The sequence below is a fragment of the Danio rerio genome, chromosome 8, assembly GCF_049306965.1.
Source record: "Danio rerio strain Tuebingen ecotype United States chromosome 8, GRCz12tu, whole genome shotgun sequence".
Lineage (NCBI taxonomy): Eukaryota > Metazoa > Chordata > Actinopteri > Cypriniformes > Danionidae > Danio > Danio rerio.
Window position 1 is genome coordinate 19,385,590 of NC_133183.1, and position 22,823 is coordinate 19,408,412.

Sequence of the window (22,823 nt, forward strand, 5' to 3'; positions counted from 1 at the left end):
TAAGATTAACCGTGTTTTTGTAGTTTAAAATATGGTATTCAGTCATGTTTAAACAAATAAATACCACATTTTTCTGTAATAAACCGTGGATAATTTTTCTTTCTCAATCTTAGTTAATTAACATAACTAATATTTATTTTCTATTTTTATTTAAAGTCATCATACACAAAACAACTGAGATCAGGACAGGTATCTGATGTTAACTAATATAAAAGTGATCATACATGAAACACCTGGGATCAGGACAGGTATCTGATGTTACTGTATATAATATAAAAGTGATCATACATGAAACCCCTGAGATCAGGACAGGTATCTGATGTTAACTAATATAAAAGTGATCATACATGAAACACCTGGGATCAGGACAGGTATCTGATGTTACTGTATATAAAAGTGATCATACATGAAACACCTGGAATCAGGACAGGTATCTGATGTTACTGTATATAATATAAAAGTGATCATACATGAAACCCCTGAGATCAGGACAGGTATCTGATGTTACTGTATATAAAAGTGATCATGCATGAAACCCCTGAGATCAGGACAGGTATCTGATGTTAACTAATATAAAAGTGATCATACATGAAACACCTGGGATCAGGACAGGTATCTGATGTTACTGTATATAAAAGTGATCATGCATGAAACCCCTGAGATCAGGACAGGTATCTGATGTCACTGTATATAAAAGTGATCATGCATGAAACACCTGAGATCAGGACAGGTATCTGATGTTACTGTATATAAAAGTGATCATGCATGAAACCCCTGAGATCAGGACAGGTATCTGATGTTAACTAATATAAAAGTGATCATACATGTAACCCCTGGGATCAGGACAGGTATCTGATGTTAACTAATATAAAAGTGATCATACATGTAACCCCTGGGATCAGGACAGGTATCTGATGTTACTGTATATAATATAAAAGTGATCATACATGAAACACCTGGGATCAGGACAGGTATCTGATGTTACTGTATATAATATAAAAGTGATCATACATGAAACACCTGAGATCAGGACAGGTATCTGATGTTACTGTATATAAAAGTGATCATACATGAAACCCCTGGGATCAGGACAGGTATCTGATGTTAATGTATATAAAAGTAATCATACATGAAACCCCTGGGATCAGGACAGGTATCTGATGTTACTGTATATAAAAGTAATCATACATGAAACACCTGGGATCAGGACAGGTATCTGATGTTACTGTATATAAAAGTGATCATACATGAAACCCCTGGGATCAGGACAGGTATCTGATGTTACTGTATATAAAAGTGATCATACATGAAACACCTGGGATCAGGACAGGTATCTGATGTTACTGTATATAAAAGTGATCATACATGAAACACCTGGGATCAGGACAGGTATCTGATGTTACTGTATATAAAAGTGATCATGCATGAAACCCCTGAGATCAGGACAGGTATCTGATGTTAATGTATATAATATAAAAGTGATCATACATGAAACCCCTGGGATCAGGACAGGTATCTGATGTTACTGTATATAAAAGTGATCATACATGAAAACCCCTGAGATCAGGACAGGTATCTGATGTTAACTAATATAAAAGTGATCATACATGTAACCCCTGAGATCAGGACAGGTATCTGATGTTAACTAATATAAAAGTGATCATACATGTAACCCCTGGGATCAGGACAGGTATCTGATGTTAACTAATATAAAAGTGATCATACATGTGACCCCTGGGATCAGGACAGGTATCTGATGTTACTGTATATAATATAAAAGTGATCATACATGAAACACCTGGGATCAGGACAGGTATCTGATGTTAACTAATATAAAAGTGATCATACATGAAACCCCTGGGATCAGGACAGGTATCTGATGTCACTGTATATAAAAGTGATCATACATGAAACCCCTGGGATCAGGACAGGTATCTGATGTTACTGTATATAAAAGTGATCATACATGAAACCCCTGAGATCAGGACAGGTATCTGATGTTACTGTATATAAAAGTGATCATACATGAAACACCTGGGATCAGGACAGGTATCTGATGTTACTGTATATAAAAGTGATCATACATGAAACACCTGGGATCAGGACAGGTATCTGATGTTACTGTATATAAAAGTGATCATACATGAAACCCCTGGGATCAGGACAGGTATCTGATGTTACTGTATATAAAAGTGATCATGCATGAAACCCCTGAGATCAGGACAGGTATCTGATGTTAACTAATATAAAAGTGATCATACATGTAACCCCTGGGATCAGGACAGGTATCTGATGTTAACTAATATAAAAGTGATCATACATGAAACCCCTGGGATCAGGACAGGTATCTGATGTTACTGTTTATGATATATAAAGTATTTGACACAAAAGCCCTGGGATCGGGACAGGTATCTTAAGTTATAACAGTATTAATGTAATCTGAGAGGTAACTTAAGTTAATTTGTTTAATATAACATACACTGATTTCACATGAAACACCTGATCATGACAGCTATTTTAAAGTACTGCATATAAAAGGCATTGGACGCAAAACCCCTGCGAATACGTACAGGTATTTGAATCAAACGGCTGTTTTCACAATCTGCGCATGATCCGTGACCTATGCAAATTCACATATAGGCCACGCCCACCCGATGACGTAATAGCGGTTACGCTGTACTGAAACCCCTGGAAAAAAGTGCCTGCCTTACTTGGTAGGCCTAAATCACAAGTCCTTATTTTTATTTTTTGTGTGCACAGAAGTATTCTCATAGCTTCATAACAATACAATGGAACCACCGATGACGCATAATGAACATGTTTTGAGGATGTTATTGGACTCTCTCGTGATCTTGAGCTTTTGGGTTTCATTCAAAATATCTTAATTTGTGTTCCTAAGATGAGCGAAAGTGCCTAGGGTCTGGATTGACATGAGGGTGAGTTATTAATGTCAGTTATTTTATTTTGGGGTGAATTACCTCTTTAAATAATGTATAAGTAGATGAATAAAAAATGCTTCAACAGGGTTCATACACATTTTTACTACTAAAATTCCATGAGTTTTCCAAAACTTTCAGGTAAATATCAGACCTAACTTATGTAATGTCTATGTACACAAAGTAAATAAAACAACATGCATGAAAATGCACGGTTTTTACCCAACAAAATGTATTTCATACTTACCCAATATTATATATTCAAGTACACAGATATTTCTTAAACAAATTTCCATAACTTTTCCAAAACATTTTGGGTTTATTTGTTTTTAAAAACTTTTCCAGGCTGGAAAATGCCTTGTTGAAATTCCATGACTTTACCAGGTTTTCTAGGACAGTGAACCCTGTTTAAACAAAATTAAGATAAAACATGAAACACATTTACGTATAGTCCTAGTAAAAATCCTAATTAGATTTTGTCCTTTTATTTTTATTTTTTAAATTTCACGGCATTTCCCTAAAATGGGTGTCAAAATAAGATTTGTCACCAAAAATCATTCCATTTGCTGAAATACAGATACAGTTGTGGCAAACTTGATACTTATCGAAAAAAAAAACCCAGCCCCAACAGCACACAAGAGTTAAGATCTGGAAAAAAAAAAAAAAAAATCAGTGGCTATAATTCAGCAAAGAAATTTCACCTCACTGCGCAAACGGTGCGCAGCTTTAACGCTGAAAACTCGTTTGTGCCGAACACGGAAGTAATTCAAAGAAACTCCCGCGTAGTTTTTATTGTTTGGTTTAGTCATGTGCGTCTGAAAGAGATGCAGTGTGTTTACAACCGAATGACTGTGATGTCTAAACTGAAGAGGAAGAAATTATCAGTCGAGGACTATAAATCCGAACAGCAAACGCTGATCAAAAAGTTAAATGACAGCCGGTGTTCAGTAGCGTTACAGGACAGCAGCTGCGCCACAACATCAACAGGCAGGTATGTATGCTCAGTATGAGGAGACCTTTTCACATACTATTATACTGTGATTTTTGCAATTAATAAATGTATTGTGACTGAACATTGACTGCTGCAGGGAGAGATGGTGGGAGAGCTCAGAGCTGAGTGATGCCGAGAGACTCTGGGCTCTTACCTTGACAGCTCTTTGCCCAAACCTACAGTCAGATGATCTGGAAGAGTCCATTCCACAGCTCCCCCCACCGTCATCCACGGTAATAAATGTTGGTATAATACCTATTCATCACTGGTTATTATCATTAAAAAGGTTGTAAATAATACATTTAACATGTAACTTACTAGACCATCTCTTAGTACTGGTTGATTTTTATCCCAATAATGTTTACATAGGACACAATAGATCACAACAATGTTTCCAAAAACTGAAAGTGTTATATTTATTGAAGTATGTAAATTAATTCCTGAGATGAGTAGATGACTATTTGGAATTAATTTATTATTTTGAATGGGGTTGAATCAGATTTAATGCACATTTCAGAAAATGAAACCAGCAGTGGATTTTGTTTTTCTGGGGTGTTTAGCAGTATTCATGTACAGCAGTTAAATAATCAAATGTGAAATAAAACTACATTGTTAATGCTCGAACATAATCCTTGTTAAAACGAAAACTTATCTTTTTGTGTGTGCCTAAAAGCTTTTAACCCTCTAGGAATGATCGAAATAATAATAATCGGTCTAGTTTTTCCAGGTCAATTTTTCAATTACTTTCCTTACCGTTCCAATACTCAAGAACGGAGGACGCGTGAAACTTCCCAGATGTGTTCTTGATATCGAGGACACATGGATGCAGACTTGAGCACCAAACTTGCTTTAGAAGTCCCAGAAGTCATTGCAACTGGAGATGGGAAGCGCAGCATTTTTTATAGATTTATTATTAAAGTTCAGAAATATTTACTTCTTTATCTCAAGAAGGATTTCCCTAAATGAGACAGTGAATATAAACATTACCATGAAAATCTTAATAAAGGAATAAACACATTAAGGGTGTTTATTCGCTGAAATTTGTACTAAAATCTGTTATCTGTTACATATAGTGTGTAATGTATATTTGTAAAGTCTTTATGCAAAGTATATATTTTGAAAAGGGGGAAAACACCCCGCGTTCGTTCTCCCGAGTTGACCTGGCAAGACCGGTCTTCACAAGAAAGCAAGTCTGTTTTCTGTGTTCTTGGAATTGAGAAACAGCCTATGGTCTGGTCCAGCCTTCTCGCGGTCGCATACCTGTCGTCGCTGTGACTAATGCCGACGCTGACCTCTCAAAAAATGTAACTACACGTCGCGATGACGCATAGCGCAAGCTCTGTGAATGGTTGACTTGGGACTATGTTGACGAGTGTGGGCGAAAAAGAGACAAATAAGTAAGTAAAAGAATCGTTCATTATTCGCAATCGAGTTAAAATGTTCAATTAACCGAGATTTTGATTATCAAATCGCCCAGTCCTATGAGACATGCTGCAACTTTTACAGAGACGCACATTGCAGTTTTTATGCTGAAATGATGTGATGTGCAGCCTTATTGTAATGATGGCATTTTTTTACACAATACTAATTTACCCTTAATAAGGAAATAAATGCTTTTCACATACTTGTTAACCTTCAGAAGAAAGGATGTAGTCATAAACTGCACAGATAAAAAAAAATTCATAATCTGCACACATTCAAATAAATATGCTACATATACTCCTCTAAATTCTGTTTGACTTTTTTTTTTTCTTTTGGAAACTGTTTTATGATTCTATAACCAAAGGAACTATGAGACATTTAAAATTGTAGTTAATATTTTAAAAATATAACAATTAATTTACAGGCAAACATTCGTTTTTTATTTATTGCTCAACAAAACTGTTTAAACTAGAAATGAGCTTATAATCAATCTCAGTTTGATAAGATTCATCACCCAGCCCTAGTACTTATATTATTGTATATAATACTTTGTAATACATTCATTTTCCATCAGCTTAGTCCCTTATTTATCGGGGGTCGCCACAGCAGTATAAACCAACTATTCCAGCATATATTTTAAGCAGTGGATGCCCTTCCAGCGGCAACACAGTGGCGCAGTAGGTAGTGCTGTCGCCTCACAGCAAGAAGGTCGCTGGTTTGAGCCTTGACTTAACCTCGACTGGGTCAGTGGCGTTTCTTTGTGGAGTTTGCATGTTCTCCCTGCGTTTGCGTGGGTTTCCTCCGGGTACTCCCGTTTCTCCCACAGTCCAAAGACATGCTGTACAGGTGAATTGGGTAGGCTAAATTGTCCATAGTGTATGTATGTGTGCGCATGAGTGTGTATGGGTTACCGAGTGATTGGTTGCGGCATCCACTGCGTAAAACATATGCTATATAAGTTGGCGGTTCATTCCGCTGTGGCGACTCCAGATTAATAAAGGGACTAAGCCGACAAAAAAAATGAATGAATGCCCTTCCAGATGCAACCTACTACTGGGAAACAACCAAACACTTATTCTCACACACTTATAGACTATGGCCTATTCACCAATAGCGCATGTCTTTTGGATGGTGGGGGAAACATGCACACAGAAATGGCTCAGCTGGGACTCGAACCTTTGACTTTCTTGCTGTGAGGCGACAGTGCTAATTACTGAGCCACTGTGCCACCCTTTCCTCTGTAATAGATGTCATGAAAGATTTGTGAGGTGTTAAATCCAGCTTTGTGTCCTGAAATGGATGTAAGATGCAAATAGACGCAGTAATATCTAAATATGACTTCATGCAGTCACTATGAGGCAAAATGCACTAAACACTTCATTCCCTTCACTTAAATGTCATTTTTGAATTGCCAATCGTATATCACTGTCTTGAAAAGCAGGACCCACCCTTGAACTGTGAAATCTCCAATCTCACATTTTCCTATGTTCTTGGGAACAGTGGGCTAAATGTTGTTTTCCATGGGGATGAGAGAATGGATGACACTGAACTGTCCTTTTCCAGAATCTGCAACAAGGCTGCGGTGTGCTGTCCTGGGCAGCATGTTTATTTAATGAATGACATTTTCCATGAATAGGGTCGACTTTGGTGTCCTGTTACTTAAAAACATACAACAGATAACATTCGAGGCATGAATCACAAACATAAAATTAGACGAAAATATCAGAATTTAGACATCTCTTTAAAAGATTCAGTTGATTGTATTAAAATCTAATATTCTTTTAATGAACCATACATATTTAGCCATGCACCACATTTCTATTTTATTCTTAACAGGTTTGCAAAGGCTAAGTTTGATTGCATAAAGTCTTTTAATATGTGCTAAAAGTTTTTCATTGACCAAAGACTTTAAATAATTTTGTTTTGGCTTTTTTATATCCTATCTACAGTTAAAGTCACAATTATTGAACCCACTGAATTATTAGCCCCTGTTTATTTTTTCCTCCAATTTCTGTTTAACGGATAGAAGATTTTTTCAGCACATTTCTAAACATAATAGTTTTAATAACTTCTTACTAATAACTGATTTATTTTATCTTTGCCATGATGACAGTAAATAATATTTAACTAGATATTTTTCAAGACCCTTCTATACAGCCTAAAGTGACATTTAAAGGTTTAACTAGGTTAACTAGGCAGGTTAGGGCAATTAGGCAAGTTATTGTATAACGATGGTTTGTTCTGTAGACTATCGGAAAAAAAATATAGCTTAAAGGGGCTAATAATTTTGACCTTAAAATGGCTTTTCAAAAAAATAAAAACTGCTTTTATTCTAGCTGAAATAAAAAACATAAGACTTTCTCCAGAAGAAAAAAACATTATAAGACACACTGTGAAAATGTCTTTACTCTGTTAAACATAATTTGAAAAATATTTTAAAAAAGATTAAAATAAATAAAGAAATAAATAATAAATAAATAAAAATCAAAGGGGGGCTTATAATTCTGACTTCAACTGTATGTAAAGTGTCAAATAATATACATTTATTTTCTCCAAGTGTTTATCTTTTCATAATGGAGTATTTTAAAAAGGCAACATAATGTTAAAATTTTTTAATTAGCTCTTTATCGCATCGGTTTGGATTTAGAAATCATACATTGATTTGGTTTTTCTTTTAAACCACTAACAAAGCTGGTGTCCAAGCAGCCAGTGTTACCTTTGTTAACGAAATGTTTACGTCATAATTTTCATGATGAACAAGTTTCTACCGAGGAAAACTAAATAAAGTGATGAGTACTACAACTATAATAAAAATCTACTGACATTTTTGTGGACTAATTAAACGAAGTGAGAATGTGATTGAGAGACGTTTTCTTAAAAATATCCAATAAGAATTAATCTTGCTGTGTGATTCATGATGCTTAATGACACTTATCGTTTACGCACATCTTCACTTTATAATTCCTCTATGAGTAAACAGAGCCATGGGACATTTTGCAACACATTATCATTTGCCAGTCATAATTCATTACGCTACTTATTTACTCAGTGCTATACAGCTGAGCCACATGTACTGTAACACAATCTACAACAGTAAAGTTTGTCATAGACTGATATTGCAAAGTGAACTTAAACAATTTTAAGACCTTTCAAGTATTTAATGGGTTGAAATTGTCCAACAGACTGGTTAATGGACTAGTAGTTCAGGCCCCACTAGTAACACCACATTAAAAGAAAGGGCTTGCTAAATAATCCTGCATTTTCAATAGGCTACTGTTACATGTTACATGCTATATGTGAATTGATTGCTGACACATAGTTTACGTATTACTTATGATATAAATAAACAGTGATATCTAATTTTTGGTCTTCAATGGAAAAGTTACAAGGCATCACAGTGGCGCAGTGGGTAGCAGGATCGTCTCACAGCAAGAAGGTCACTGGTTTGAGCCTCGGCTGGGTCAGTTGGCATTTCTTTGTTCACGTGTTCACGTGGGTTTCCTCCAGGTGCTTCGGTTTCCCCCACAAGTCCAAAGACATGTGCTATAGGTGAATTGGGTAAGCTAAATTGTCCATAGTGTACGTGTGAATGAGTGTGTATGGTTGTTTTCCAGTGATGGGTTGCAGCCGTAAGGGCATCCGCTGCGTAAAAAAAATGCTGGATAAGTTGGCGGTTCATTACGCTGTGGCAACCCTAGTTTAATAAAGCTACTAAGCTGAAAATGAATGAATGAATTTAATGTATACAATATTTGAATTAAATTACACTTAAATTAAAAAAAAAATATTTTAATTAACTAAATCTCGAGTAGATTTAGTTGACTAAAATCTTATGAAATTTAGTGGACTAAAACTAGACTAAAACTTAAATTATTCAGAAGACTAAATTATGACTAAAAACTATAATGGAAAGACTAAAATTAAATCAAAATTTGCTGTCAAGTTTAACACTGCAAGCAGCACCATTTAAAAATATGAATTAATGTTACTATTGGAAGGGTGTAATTTACAAATGTGATAATTTCTGTACTTATTACCGTGAGCTATATTTTTATCTGTTCCCTCAGAAATCTCCTGTTCAAACAGTAAGTGACTGGAGATGGTGCAATGGAAACAAAGATGTAAATCCACCTCCTGGTCTGCCAGCTCCATCATTCCTTGTTCACCCACCACCAGCAAATGACCCCAAGAACCCTTCACAACCTCCAGCAGAAGAAAATACCAGGGCATCTGATCCACCAAGCCTTTCTGATCAAGAGAAACATGCATCTTCACCTGATGGAGACAGTGTGCCAGTATGCAGTACACAAACTACTCAGCAGCGCAAACTAGATGATGGAGTCAACTGCCTTGAAGATTGCAAATTGTTGGATGATCAGGGTGACAGATTTGGTCAAGCAAGGAATGTGTCTGAGACAAGAAGATCTCAAGCAGAATCAAGAACAGTCAGGTCAGTAGAAGGGAAGAGTGCAGAAATGGGTGCAGGAAAATCTGAATCAGGCATAAGAACATTTTCTGGAGCAGAAGGACCAGCATTAGTGCTGGAAACAAAACAAGAAGCAAGTGGGTCTGGATCAGGACAGGAAGCAAAGACTGGAGCAGGTCAAAGGGCAAAATCGGGAGTAAGAGAATTTGGATTGGGAACAGGAACAAAATCTGGAATTGCCAAAGGAGCCAAATCAGGACTGGGAAGAAATTCAATTGCAAGTGGATCTGGATTAGACCTGGGAACAAAATCTGGAGCAAGTAGATCTGGATTAGTACTGGGAACAAAATCTGGAGCAAGTGGATCTGGATTAGTACTGGGAACAAAATCTGGAGCAAGTGGATCTGGATTAGTACTGGGAACAAAATCTGGAGCAAGTGGATCTGGATTAGTACTGGGAGCAAAATCTGGATCAGGACAGGAGGCAAAATCAGGTCTAGTAAGATCTGGGTCAGGACTAGTACAATCTGGAACTGTACAGGAGGAAGAAAACGGACTAATGGTATTTAGGTCAGGACTGGGAACAAACGCAAGAGCAAGTGGATCCAAATTAGGAATGGAAACAAAATCTGGAACAGAATGGGAGGCAAAATCAGGAATACGAGGATCTGGAACAAATTCAGTGGAAGAGAAAATAGCAAATTCAGGATCAAGTGAATCTGGATTAGGACTGGAAACAAAATCTGGAACAGAACAGGAGGCTAAATCAGGAACAAGAGAATCTGGAACAAATTCAGGTGAAGAGAAACTAGCAAAATCAGGATTAGGAAGATCTGGAGCAAATTCTGGAGCAAGTAGATCTGGATCTGGACTGGAAACAACAAGAAGTCCTGAAGGATCTGAATCAGGCTTGGAAACAAAATCAGGAGCAGAACACAGGTCAGAACTGGAGTGCTGTCCCATGTGTCTGATGCCATTTCCAGCCGGGTGAGTAAGTTTCATCTAAGGGTGCAATTACATGTCTTCACACTGCAACTCTATAGTCTGTATCTAAATATAGAAAGCTTATTGGCTGCATCCAAAATCGCTTACTACTCAGTAGGTACTACATTTGAATTTAAACGTACTTCTCGACTGTTAGAAAAATACGTTTTCTACAGTATGAATGTGAGTAGTATGAAAGGAACTCGGACATACTGCATCCGCCATTTTGTCATCAGCACGTGATATACCCACATCAGTTGCTGGCTTCTCTCTCATTTACGAGTTCTCATAATTGGGATGTAAAAATAAGCGATATAGCCACCACAATAAGGGATATTCCCACCCATCTAAAATTAATTTATTGTAAATAAACAGTTAAATTATCAGTAATATGTTTTATTTAGAAATATTATTATTATTATTTACAAAAGAAAAAATAAAATGTACACATTAGCAGCAAATAAATTAGAAAACAGTTCAGATAATTAAAACTAATAGCTTTTATAAAGAAATAGAATCAAGTTATTAAATCTCATTAACCTTTTTTCACTGTGTAACTTACACATTCTGATTAAAGAGCAGCGAATGAATCTCTTTCATTTAGATTTTTCGTTTGATTACATTATATTTTAAAAATGCACACATCTAACGTTATAATGAAAGCATTCGATTGCTTTCCTAACTTTTGTACAAAAGTTTTCAGGCCCTAAAAATGATGTTGCTGTGTAAACAAATGAGCAAAACCCCTAAAAATTTATTTAATTCCATTAAATAAACTTGAACCCAAAATGTCACATTGAAATCCACAGTATCCCAACATTCCCCAATAAGGCATTGTTTTTGGCAGCAGAATAGCTGGTGGAGAACCCTTGTTGGTTGGTTTCTTTGGCTAAAAGTCTTTTTTGGAAGTCATCGGGGTTAAATTGATGGTTGTATTTCAGAATGCCAGATCTGAAGTCAAATCTCGACTCTTTCAGAGGTTAGGTATTTTGCAGAACAGCAACTCAAAAGAGGATGCAGGCGACGTGATGTGCTGTACTTGCAGAGCAGATGCATGTTCTAGAAAGGAGAGACTGAAAGACTGACATCAGCTTTGGCACTAGAGCCAGTTTAGCTGCTCCTTTAGGTAAAGCCAGAACATACACGCTCTCACCCTCACTAACCGCTTGGCAAAACAGCTTGACTAGGCTGGACGATGAAGTGTTGGTGGACGGAATCGCACATTCTCTCACCTCTTTCCAATAGCCAAAATGGAATTAGTCATTTGTTGGAGAAAGACGCTTTATTTTCCCTAAATGAAACGGTTTGGAGTGTTTGCGCCCCAAGATGGATTTCACAGCCATTGTTATGTAACTCACTCCTAGATGATGTGATGTCATCCATGCAGATGTAGAGCACGGGATCCAGTTCAGTTGGGATTTATATTTATTTGAGGCTTCATGAACACCCGATTCTTTATTTTGATGAACATAGCAACGTTCAGCAGCTGCCGTTGTTGTTGTATTACAATAGTATGAAGTATGCAAAGTATTACGCAACACATGGCATTGGATTCTGAGGCTTAAATAACGTGGTGGCTTTGTGGTACAGGGATTGTTTCACATGGCAGTGCCCTGATACTTCATTAAAAACTTTTTAGAGACGTTTGTTTACACAACACTATTTCTATGCATTTTGGCAATTATTTTGAAAACATTTTTACGGCTTATTTGAAAAATGACTATTACATTTTTTTTTTTTTTTTTACTTTTTACAAATGCAAAAGAAAAACTTTTGAACATCATAGCCTAGTAAACATGCTCATAGTATTGAAAATGATGAGTTTTGTTATTATAAACAGTTACCTTTTTATTGTTATTGTTCTTTTAAGTTTAATAATGCATAAACTAAGTTAGTCGGTAGCGCTTCACAGTAGGCTGACTTTTCATGCGCAATTTCATAATAAAGTACATTGCGTAACTCACTGACAAGCTGCACAATACCATGTTTATTATCACAGACGATTTATGCACTCAATAAGGGAAATTTCTAAGATAATGATTAATGTTTGCGTAGCTTCTCAGCGAACTACGACTGTGGATTGCTGCTACATATAAAAGCATGTAAAAAATAATACATTCAATAACATTTTAACTCCAAACTTCTCTTCAATGTATGAAATCAATTCTTCTGTGGGACGAATCTGTGAGCAGTTAAACGCGGTAAAGTCTAGATCAGGGCTTCTCAAGTATATCAGCCTGTAATCCCCAAAATAACATTGCCAGTGACTCGTGACCCTCACTATATTACTAAAATATTAGTCCTTTTGTTAGTTATGGATAAAATATGGCAGTTTTAATAATTTAATACAATTTATTTGATTTTGATAAATCACTAAGCGACCTCCTGCGGGGTCCGACCCCCACTTTGGGAACCACTAGTCTTGATGGTATACAGTTGCGGATTGTCCCATTAATATAGCATCATTTTTGTGACACTCAACAATAATTAATATTTTTACTTTGCTGTGAGGGGTAAGCTGGTTGAAGTAGGGGTAGACACTAATAAAATACAATTGAATGGATGATTTAATAAATAATATAAATATTTGCATAATTACTGTTTTTACTTTAATGTGATGGTTGGGTTTTTGGTTGGGGTAGGTGTTAATAAAGTACAATTAATGGGTAATTTAACAAAAGGCTAATTTAATAGCAACAACCGTTAAGTGTTCTGTTTATTTAGCAACCTCTATAAGGATTTTTTGGGCTGCATCCGAAATTGTTTACTACTCAGTAGGTACTGCAATTTAAACGTACTACTCGGCCATTAAAAAAGTATGTTCTCTACAGTATGCATGTGAGTAGGATGAATGGAACTCGGATGTACTACATCCGCCATTCTGTCATCATCGCCTGACCTAGCCACGTCAGTTGCATCGCCTCACTCCCATTCATCAATTGTCTTATGGTGCATCATGGGATAGTGTAGCGTCCATGCAATGCACACTTTAGAATCTCCCCGGAAGTAGTAGGTAATTCGGGTACTTCTTAAATACTGTTTTTCGAAATCTATATACTATTTTTAGTTTACTATATAGTATAAAAGTATGCGATTTCGGACGCAGCTTTGGTTTCTTTTTTGTGGGTATTTGGAGTTTCTGCTCGATAGCGCCCTCGGGCCTTCGAAGATTTACTACGGATCAGACAACTGTGCTTGCCTGACAAATTCGATTTCGATTCAGTAATTTCTTATGTTCATTTATCAACTAAATTGAACTATTGGTGAGAATTATTCTATGCAACATTGAAAATTCCTTGTTATTATTTATAAAATTGCAGTTGTTTTTTTGCACTTTAGTTTACTGTATTATGTAAATCCAACTACTGTAACAAATACAGCTATTTCTCATCTTAAAAATGTATTAGTATATATGGAAATTCAAATTACCATTAACAAAAATGTTGTAGAATTATTAATAATTGTTATATCATTGTAAACAAATTCTTAACTACTAGGGATGTGACGAGATGCTTACTCTACGAGATGAGATGAGACACGAAATTGAATTAACGAGACGATTTTTACCCTATTTATAAGAAATCGTCTTTTATTCAACTGAAAACAAAAATCATAAATTATTTATCACTATTTAGGTGATTTTTTTAAAATCAACTTGTAAATAATGTTATATTATTTCTATTTTAATGAATTCTATGGAGTAATGGGCATGCAAAACTGCTAAATATCTTGCTTTTAGTCTATGTAAATGGAAAATTGTCTTTTTATCATTTTAAATATTGGCAAAATATTTGCCAGCATATGAATGGAAAATAGATTTTTATTCAACTGAAACAAAATCTTAAACTGCAAAACAATTTAGGTCTTTTAATTTTTTTTTTAATGAATGGTATTTTATTTAAAATTTTCATTTTTTTTTATTTGAAGGAATTCCATGCGGAAAAGGACATGCAAATACTGCTAAAAATCCCTCTAATCTTCAGTGCTAATTTCGCCCTCACACTCCATAACATCACAACTCGACTTCCGCTATGCCTCGTATGGAGTAGATGTGGTTGGAAGTCGCTCCGTGTACATTTATCTATCCTTTCTCAGTAGTTCTGATTTTGTTATATCTCTCTATCTAACTGGGAACTTAAGCGTACAACTTTAAGGAAGAATGCCGAAATCAGTGAAGTCAGGGCGAAACATTGTAGATATGCTTACTGACAAGGGGAGCGAACAGGGAGCTAATGATATAGCTAGTGCTGCAGCTCAAACAGAAGAGATAACAACAGCTTCCTTAAAGGAATTAATGTCATCCACTATTCGCTCTGAAATGTCTTCACTGCGATCTGAGCTCTTATCTGAACTTTGCTCGGCAGTGTCAACGCTACAAACAAACCTGTCCACACAAGCCTAAAAGATCGGCGACATTGAAACTACACTTACTGTTTCTGATGGCCGTTTGACAGCAGTGGAGAAACTGTGAAACACCTCAAACAGAGAACGCTGATCTGAAACTTAAGCTGGATGACCTGGAGAACCATTCGCGGAGACAAAACGTACGAGTCAACGGGCCAAAATCCAGTGACTTTCATGTCATCAATGTTCACTAAACGCTTTGGAGAAGGCACTTTTGAGAGACCCCTCGAAATCATTCGTGTTTATTGTGTTGGGCAACAAAAATCTCAATGAAACTCATTCCCTACGCAAATGGTAGTTTGACTACACCGATATCAAACAAAATAACTTATTTTGAAATTTAGTCGCGAGCAGGTACATTTGGAGTTTAACGGCACGGTTGTTCGTGTTTTTCTGACCATGTCCGAAGAGGTGATGAGACACCCGGGCCAAGTTCAAGGATGTAAAAACTTCCCTCCGCAACGCTGGCATTACCTATGAAATGCTGCACCCAGCCAGACTCCGCGTCGATTTCAAGGGACAGAGACACGTGTTTCTTACTCCACAAACCTTGAAAATTTTGTCAGCTCGGTTATTAAAAGGTCACGAAACACCAAAACACATTTTTTGAGCTGTTGACAGTCATGTGTGTCCCACACTGCTGAAAACACTATTAGGAAACATATTTTTCACCGAAAAGTGAAAAATGGTTGTTTTTGCGTTATTTCGAGCAAACTCATTTTTCCGGTTTGAAACAAATTTTTTTGTAGCTGCGTCACACCGATTAGATACTTGTGTGTAATCCAGCGTGTAGACTGTATGTCTATCTGCGAGTGCATGGTGACATCTCTGAGTGTGCTGCATTATTCATGAAAAAGACTTGGTTCAAACCAATCAGCGCACTCGGTTGTGTATGCGGTGCAACTTCATTTATATGCATGATAGCTTCAAAGACTGTTTTACCTGTACAGTGTTCAGACATATCTCGTTTGTCACAAGGGGCATGATTGAAATGTTCTTAAATGAAAGTGCCAAACTGCAGTTAAAGTCCACCATTAAAAAATTTTGCAAATAATTTGATTACTGATGTCCATGTTAACACAGTCACTGTCTTTCTGCCCTGCGTCTGTGCGTTTGTTTTGCCTCTGTCCAAATCAGCGTGTGCTCAAACCAAAACTTTTATTGCAAATTTTTATGCACCTTCCCTCGTTCTCTCCCCCGACACTCCCACCTAAATAGAGCTGGACACACCCGCTTTCCTGACTTTTTCCAAACTAGAGGTGTGAAAACACCCTGCTGATACAGGGGTTTTGTGGCCCTTTAAGTCTGCAACAAGCCTTGCTTAACAGAAATGACTGAAATATGAAAATAGGTTGCAATCGTATTGTTTTGAATAATCGAATAAGAGTTCTATAAACTAGATTTATGAAAAAATTAGGCAACCCGTACTTGATGTTGACATTTTTTTAAGTTTCTTGAATTACGCCATGCTTCATAACATCACAACTCATGAGACCACTTTTCGCCTCGACGAGACATTTCGTCGCGATTTAATCTCGTCATACGAGATCTTGTCACACCTCTATTATTACTCATTTGATCTTCTTGTAAAGTTTACCAGTAATCTCTAAAACTTCAAATGTTAACTTTATAATACTCATTAACTCGTAAATGAACTAAACTTGTTTGTAAATTGCTACCTACTTTTCTTTTTAACCTTAAATTTTGGTGTTGAATTAAAAAATCATCAGAACTGCATATTGATAAACATTCATCTTTAACGAAGGCCAGCTCTTCAATAAAAGTGGTTCATGATCTTCTCTACCCACGAACTTTGGCGCAATTCTCTGAAAGAGGAAACTCAATGTTGAAACACAGCAGACTGTGAGTGTACCTAAAGAGAGCAGGAAGAGAAACCCCACAGAAAGACAGTTATTCATCAGAAAGTCGGGTCAGAAAGTCACCAGATTTTTTGCGAGGTTTGAGATCAGTTCTCCTTGGGCGCTGTGGGAAGTTTGAACAAGGCAGCACTTTGTTGCGAACGCAGGACTGGCGCGCGCCGCTGCCCGCTTTCTGCCCGCCGTGTGTACATTGGCCAGTCTGAAGAACACAAGGAGCCCCGTCAGAGAGACACAATGAGCGCTCTTGTCAAGGGAAGGAGAGATAGAGAATGAGGCACGTATTGAAAGCGGGACTGGTGGAGAAGAGATGGAAATCTAGATGGAGGGAATCAGGGGAATGGGTGGATTGGGTTTGAGGTTTGCTGCTGGGAAACATCAGGCTGTCTGGGTTGGAAAAGGGATTAGAGAGGATAGGAAATACAAACACACGAATGCCAGTGGAAATGAATGTCATTTTGGGGGAGGAAGGATTTGCTGTTTTGAAATGTTTACTGGTAATGTTCAATTGGGAAAATCTAAATTGAGACACCCGATGACCTTAGAGTTTTTTTTGTTTTTGTCAATGGGTATAAAATGATGAAACTAGTGTTCTCTGGTAATATTTGTGCACACATATCAGTGAATTGTAAAGCAGTAAAATTTAAGTTGTTACTTTTACCACTAGTTTCAAATATAAATGTGACTTTAAAAGAATCACTCCACTTTTTTTGGAAATAGGCTCATTTTACAACTACCCTTTATGATTTTTGAATCCATTCAGCTGATCTCCAGGTTTGACGGAAGAACTTTTAGCTTAGGTTAGCATAAATAATTGAATTGGATTGCACCATTAGCATCTCGCTTAAATCAAAAAAGCATTTTGATAATTTTATTATTTAAAGTTTGATTATCCTACAGTTACATTGTGTACCAAGACTGACAGAAAACCAAAAGTTGCCATTTTCTTGTCAATAGGTATAAAATGACAAAACGAGTGTGTTGCGGTTAACATTTGTACACACATATTAGTGACTTGTAAAATAGCACATTTTAAGCAGTCACTTTTACCATTAAATTCAAGTATAAATGTGACTTTTTTTGGAAATAGGCTCATTTACTCAACAATAGACTCAACTACCCTAAAGTTAAATTGTTGAGCTTCATGATTTTTGAATTCATTCAACTGATCTCCGGGTCTGGTGGGAGCACTTTTAGCTTAAATCAATGGATCGGATTGGACCATTATCATCTCACTTCAAAAAAAGGCTGACAAAAAAGGAAAATGTTCTATTTTCTTGGTAATTGACCAATACCAACTATTCCTGTGTCAAAGAACTTTGCTGCTATACCATGGCTGCAGCAGACACAATGATATTATGCAGCGCTGTTACCTACTTTCCTAGCCAGGGACTGTTTTCAAGAGCTACATAATATCAAAGTCTTTTGATTATTGCCTAATTCAATTATCCATGCTAAACTAAGCTAAAAGTGCTTCCCCCAGACCCAGAGATCGGCTGTATGGATTCAAAAATAGTAAAGGTCAACTGTTTTACTTTAAGGGACTTCTAATGTTCCAAAAATATTGAAGTGTTTCTGTAATGTGCCATAACAGATTGCTGAATTACCTTAGCTCAACACACCTGAATCAGTCATCTCTTCCTCCTTCCTATAAGTAACTTACAGCACAAAATAAACATGAATGAGCCTCAGAAGAAGGAACCCGTGAATAAAACAGCTAACAAGTAAAGGGTTATTTTTGTCTAGGAAGTTGTTCTTGCAGAATAGGAAAGGAATGGCTGATCAGGGCTTTATTCTGCGAAAACAACCGCCTAAATGTACATTATCCAATACTTGCCACAAAACTAAACAGTTAGACACCTAATCTGAATGAATAGGAATACAAGAATGTATTCACTGATGCTCAAGATGATTCGAATAGCGGAAAACGTAGTACCCTGTTTTCCGCTATTAGCTTGATCATTTGTCATACCTTGGAATGTTGTGATTGACCAATCAGAATGAAGTATTCCAGAGAGCTGTATAGTAAACAGTAACATCACACAATATTCCATTTATCACAGGAAAGCTATTCATTTATATTTAACTAGAAAAAGAAACTCAAACATATGCACTATATTCACATATTTTATAAATCTACAATATATTATTTATTAAAATTATTATTATAAAAACAGTATAGTTCAAAGCTTTGGTTTCCTAAAAGAAAGCAGATATCGTTTCTGATATGCAAATCAGATATGCGAATGGAATTGAATCCATAAAGCTTATGAATAGAAATGGAATTCTAGAATTCTTAGTGCCCATTAAAACTAAAACATTGACCCAAAAACACATACCCCCCCACAAAAAAACAAATTTTTTTTTTCAATCATCCTTTGGGTTAAAAAAACTACACTTTAGAGTTTTTATGTTTTGTTTTTATTTTTAATTTTACAGCATGGCCACTGTAGTGGACCACAGGACCATTTTAGTTAGAAACAACAGCCAAACTCAGATGACAAAACTGTACAGGATATGGCTGTAAAGGGATATTACTCCAACATTAATGTAACAAAAACAAAACAAAAGCCTTTTTTTTTTCGCTTGTATTGAAATTCCTGGAACAGTTTAGTCTGAACGAGAGCCGAATTCAAAAAAAAAAAAAATAGAAGTGATGTTAATCCAAAACAAACTCAACATAAAAACGATTTAAAACTGGTTGTCGTTCTCTAATTGTCTCTAATTCTCAAATTCTCTGATTGTGAGACTCTAAGTCAGAGTCTCCCTCAGCTATCTTATAAAGAATCCTCTGCCTCCTACAACATGCAGTCTTTTGTATTTTTTTAATTACATTGTGATGGTCCTGGTGTCCACTATAGTTGACATTTAAAAAAGGATGATATTTTGAAACACACAATTTAACAGCTTTGAAAGTGAAATGTATTGTTCCTGACACTTTAATAAACAAATATATATGTAATAATAATAATAGTAAAAAAACATTTTAAAAATTAGCAAAATTCTACATACCTCTCTCCTTGTGCTCGTTTGTATGTCGGCCATTTTGTATGCAATGTATGAAGTGGTTCCTAGCATGCCAGCCAATCAAATGACATATCACTAGAAAGCCCAGGATGTCCTCTGCACAGTACAACAAGCAGGATCAGGAGGATATTGAAGACAGGAGATCGATCTAAAGGAGAACATTCATTCATTCATTTTCTTTTCAGCTTAGTCCCTTTATTAATCTGGGGTCGCCACAGCAGAATAAACCACAAACGTATTCATATGTTTTACACAGCGATGCCCTTCAGGCTGCAACCCATCAGTGGGAAACACCCATACACTTTAATTCACACACATACACTACCAACAATTTTATCTTACCCAATTCACCTGTACCGCATGTCGTTGGACTTGTGGGGCAAACCGGAGCACCTGGAAACCCACGTGAACGCAGGGAGGAGAATCAGTTGCCACAAAATGAGTTAGAAACAACTTCTAAGGCAGAGTTGATTTTTTTCACTTGTTAAGTATTACATAATCGATCAAACCCTACTGATTAATCGACGAGAAGTCAAGCAGACAACCGATTATCTTACGAACTGACAAGGAACAGACCATTGTACATAAAGGCATAGTTCCCTCATTCATCGTTTACATATCCTCTACTTGTTCCAAGCCTGTCAGAGTTTCTTTCTTCTGTTTCACACAAAAGGAGATATTTTGAAGAATGTTGGACTTACCTAATATTTTTGCTTTTACCATGGATGCCAGTGGCTGTATTTTTCCAACATTCTTCAGAATATCTTCTTTTGTTTTCAACAGATGAAAAAAAAAGTGAAAGTTTACATCCACTTGAGTATTTAATTAAAGTTGAGGAAATCTTTCAGTTCGAGGTGCTGCCCATCGATGGATTTGCTCTTCAGTGAAATTTAAACCACACTGAACTGAACTAAATTGAACTTCAACTCTAAAAACTGGACTGACACTTTCAATTTACTAGAACTTCTATGTTAAGCTGCTTTGACACAATCTACATTGCAAAAGCGCTATAGAAATAAAGAATTGAATTCAAAAAGTGAACTATCCCTTTAAGATGAATAAATACCATAACAAACGGGTTGCAGATTTAAAGTTAACTTGCATTAATTTTAATACATTGTGTTCCCAAAATAAGTTTTAAAAAGTGCATGAATTCTGACTAAAATGTGTTCAGCAAATGCTTGTTAAGAATTGTTGGATACCACGAGAAAATCTGATATAAGAGAGTCATGAATTATTGAAGTATTTCCAGATAAATGCTTTTAGAGTGATATCAGGGGATCGGCTACATTGTAAACAGCTTTTCTCTACAGTCCAAGACTTACATCAACATGCATTATTCCCAAATAGAGTTCTGAAAGACATAGAGGGATCAATAACTTATCATGACTCAAAAATCTTCTTTTGTTTCCAGAAGTGGCGGTTGTGCAAGAGAGAAACAGCCTCGCTTGTGTTGTTTTGCAAACCGCAAACGATCCTGTTTTCTCTTTAGTGCTTTTCTATTAGAGCTTTGCAGTTTTGTGTGTTAGTATTATTAAAGTTTGCATGTGTTCTGTTTTTCAGGTTCACCCAGATGGAATGTGATGGACATCTTGCGCAATGCCTATCAGAAATGCACGATGATATTATTTGGTGATTATTATTAGGAATTACTGTTATATTATTTTGGATTTTTACATTGCATGTGCAGTGTATGTAAGCATTTCTAGTAACACTTTACAATAACCATACATGAATAATGATTAATATGTAAACTAAACATGACTTTATTATGAATTAATGATGAGTTAATGTATGCGCTAATCATGAACTAACTTTAACTACAACTTGACTCACGTGAGTTCATGTGTGAATAATAGTTACCTTTATGGTAACACTTTAGGTTAAATTCACAGTATTAACTAACCATTACGTAACACTACTAGCTTAATAATCTACTAATTAGCTGTTTGTTATTAGTTAGTAAGGTAGAAGTTGGCTGTAGGTTTTATAAGGGATGCAGGATAAGATAATACTTTATAGCTACTAATGAACAGCTCATATCTTAATAATAGGCAAGTAATAAGCCAGTAGTTTATAGCATGAGTTATGACCTAAACTTAAGTGTTACCATCTTAATTTCTTGTTAGTACATGTTGTAAATTACTGTATTAATTAACATTTAAGCTAAATGAGCTTAAACTCATGAGCTAAATGAGCTTAAACTAAATGAGCTTAAACTCATGAGCTGTTAATGTATGATTATGTCATGACTTTACTTGGAGGGGCACATTATCATTAACTCTTCCTTAATTACTCAACAACTCCTGTGTTTAAACTGTTGATGTTGACAGAACACTTTACTATAGTATTCAGTGTAAACACTAGACAAATGTGCATAAGGAATTCATAAGTAGTTAAGAATGGGTTCTTGACAATGTGCCCCTCCAAGTAAAGTCATGATATAATTTTACATTAACATGAGTTCATTATAATTAAATTAAGCATAAGCTCTGATTAATTAACAAACAATCATGTACTAACAAGTAATTAGAGTAGTTGTTATTTACAAATGAACTCTTGTGACTTAAAGTTAGTTCATGATTAGCGCACGCATTACTTTATTCTGAACTAGTGATGAGTTCATGTTTAGTTTACATATGAACACATCATTATTCATGTAGTATTGTTATTGTAAAGTGTTTCCGCATTTCTTATTTGATGGAAAAGCGTGCATTATGCAATAAATAACATGCTCTCTCACAGACTACTGTTTT

At 36.0% G+C, this 22,823-nt stretch overlaps 1 protein-coding gene across 3 annotated transcripts; it reads left to right on the forward strand.

Moving 5' to 3' along the window:
- Window positions 1-3,718: 3,718 nt before the first annotated feature.
- Window positions 3,719-22,811, forward strand: si:ch73-70k4.1. 3 transcript variants are annotated; one of them, XR_012384208.1, is made up of 5 exons: window positions 3,719-3,927; window positions 4,025-4,160; window positions 9,417-10,762; window positions 21,631-22,302; window positions 22,499-22,811. XR_012384208.1 is itself a non-coding variant. In XM_678237.9 (4 exons), exons 1-4 carry the CDS (start codon window positions 3,761-3,763, stop codon window positions 21,701-21,703), a joined length of 1,722 nt encoding a protein of 573 aa, XP_683329.6. In that variant the 5' UTR covers window positions 3,719-3,760; the 3' UTR covers window positions 21,704-22,811. The 3 variants fall into 3 exon arrangements, 1 of the variants encoding a protein (XP_683329.6); XR_012384209.1 differs by having other exon boundaries at window positions 21,631-21,762; window positions 22,640-22,811; XM_678237.9 differs by having other exon boundaries at window positions 21,631-22,811.
- Window positions 22,812-22,823: the final 12 nt, after the last annotated feature.

Excerpts from the sequence above, each read along its gene's own strand:
- si:ch73-70k4.1 (XM_678237.9), top strand. The coding sequence starts at position 3,761 with ATGCAGTGTGTTTACAACCGAATGACTGTGATGTCTAAACTGAAGAGG. Across the intron at positions 3,928-4,024 it reads GCCACAACATCAACAGGCAG|GGAGAGATGGTGGGAGAGCT; the intron begins GTATGTATGCTC and ends TGACTGCTGCAG. Across the intron at positions 4,161-9,416 it reads TCCCCCCACCGTCATCCACG|AAATCTCCTGTTCAAACAGT; the intron begins GTAATAAATGTT and ends CTGTTCCCTCAG.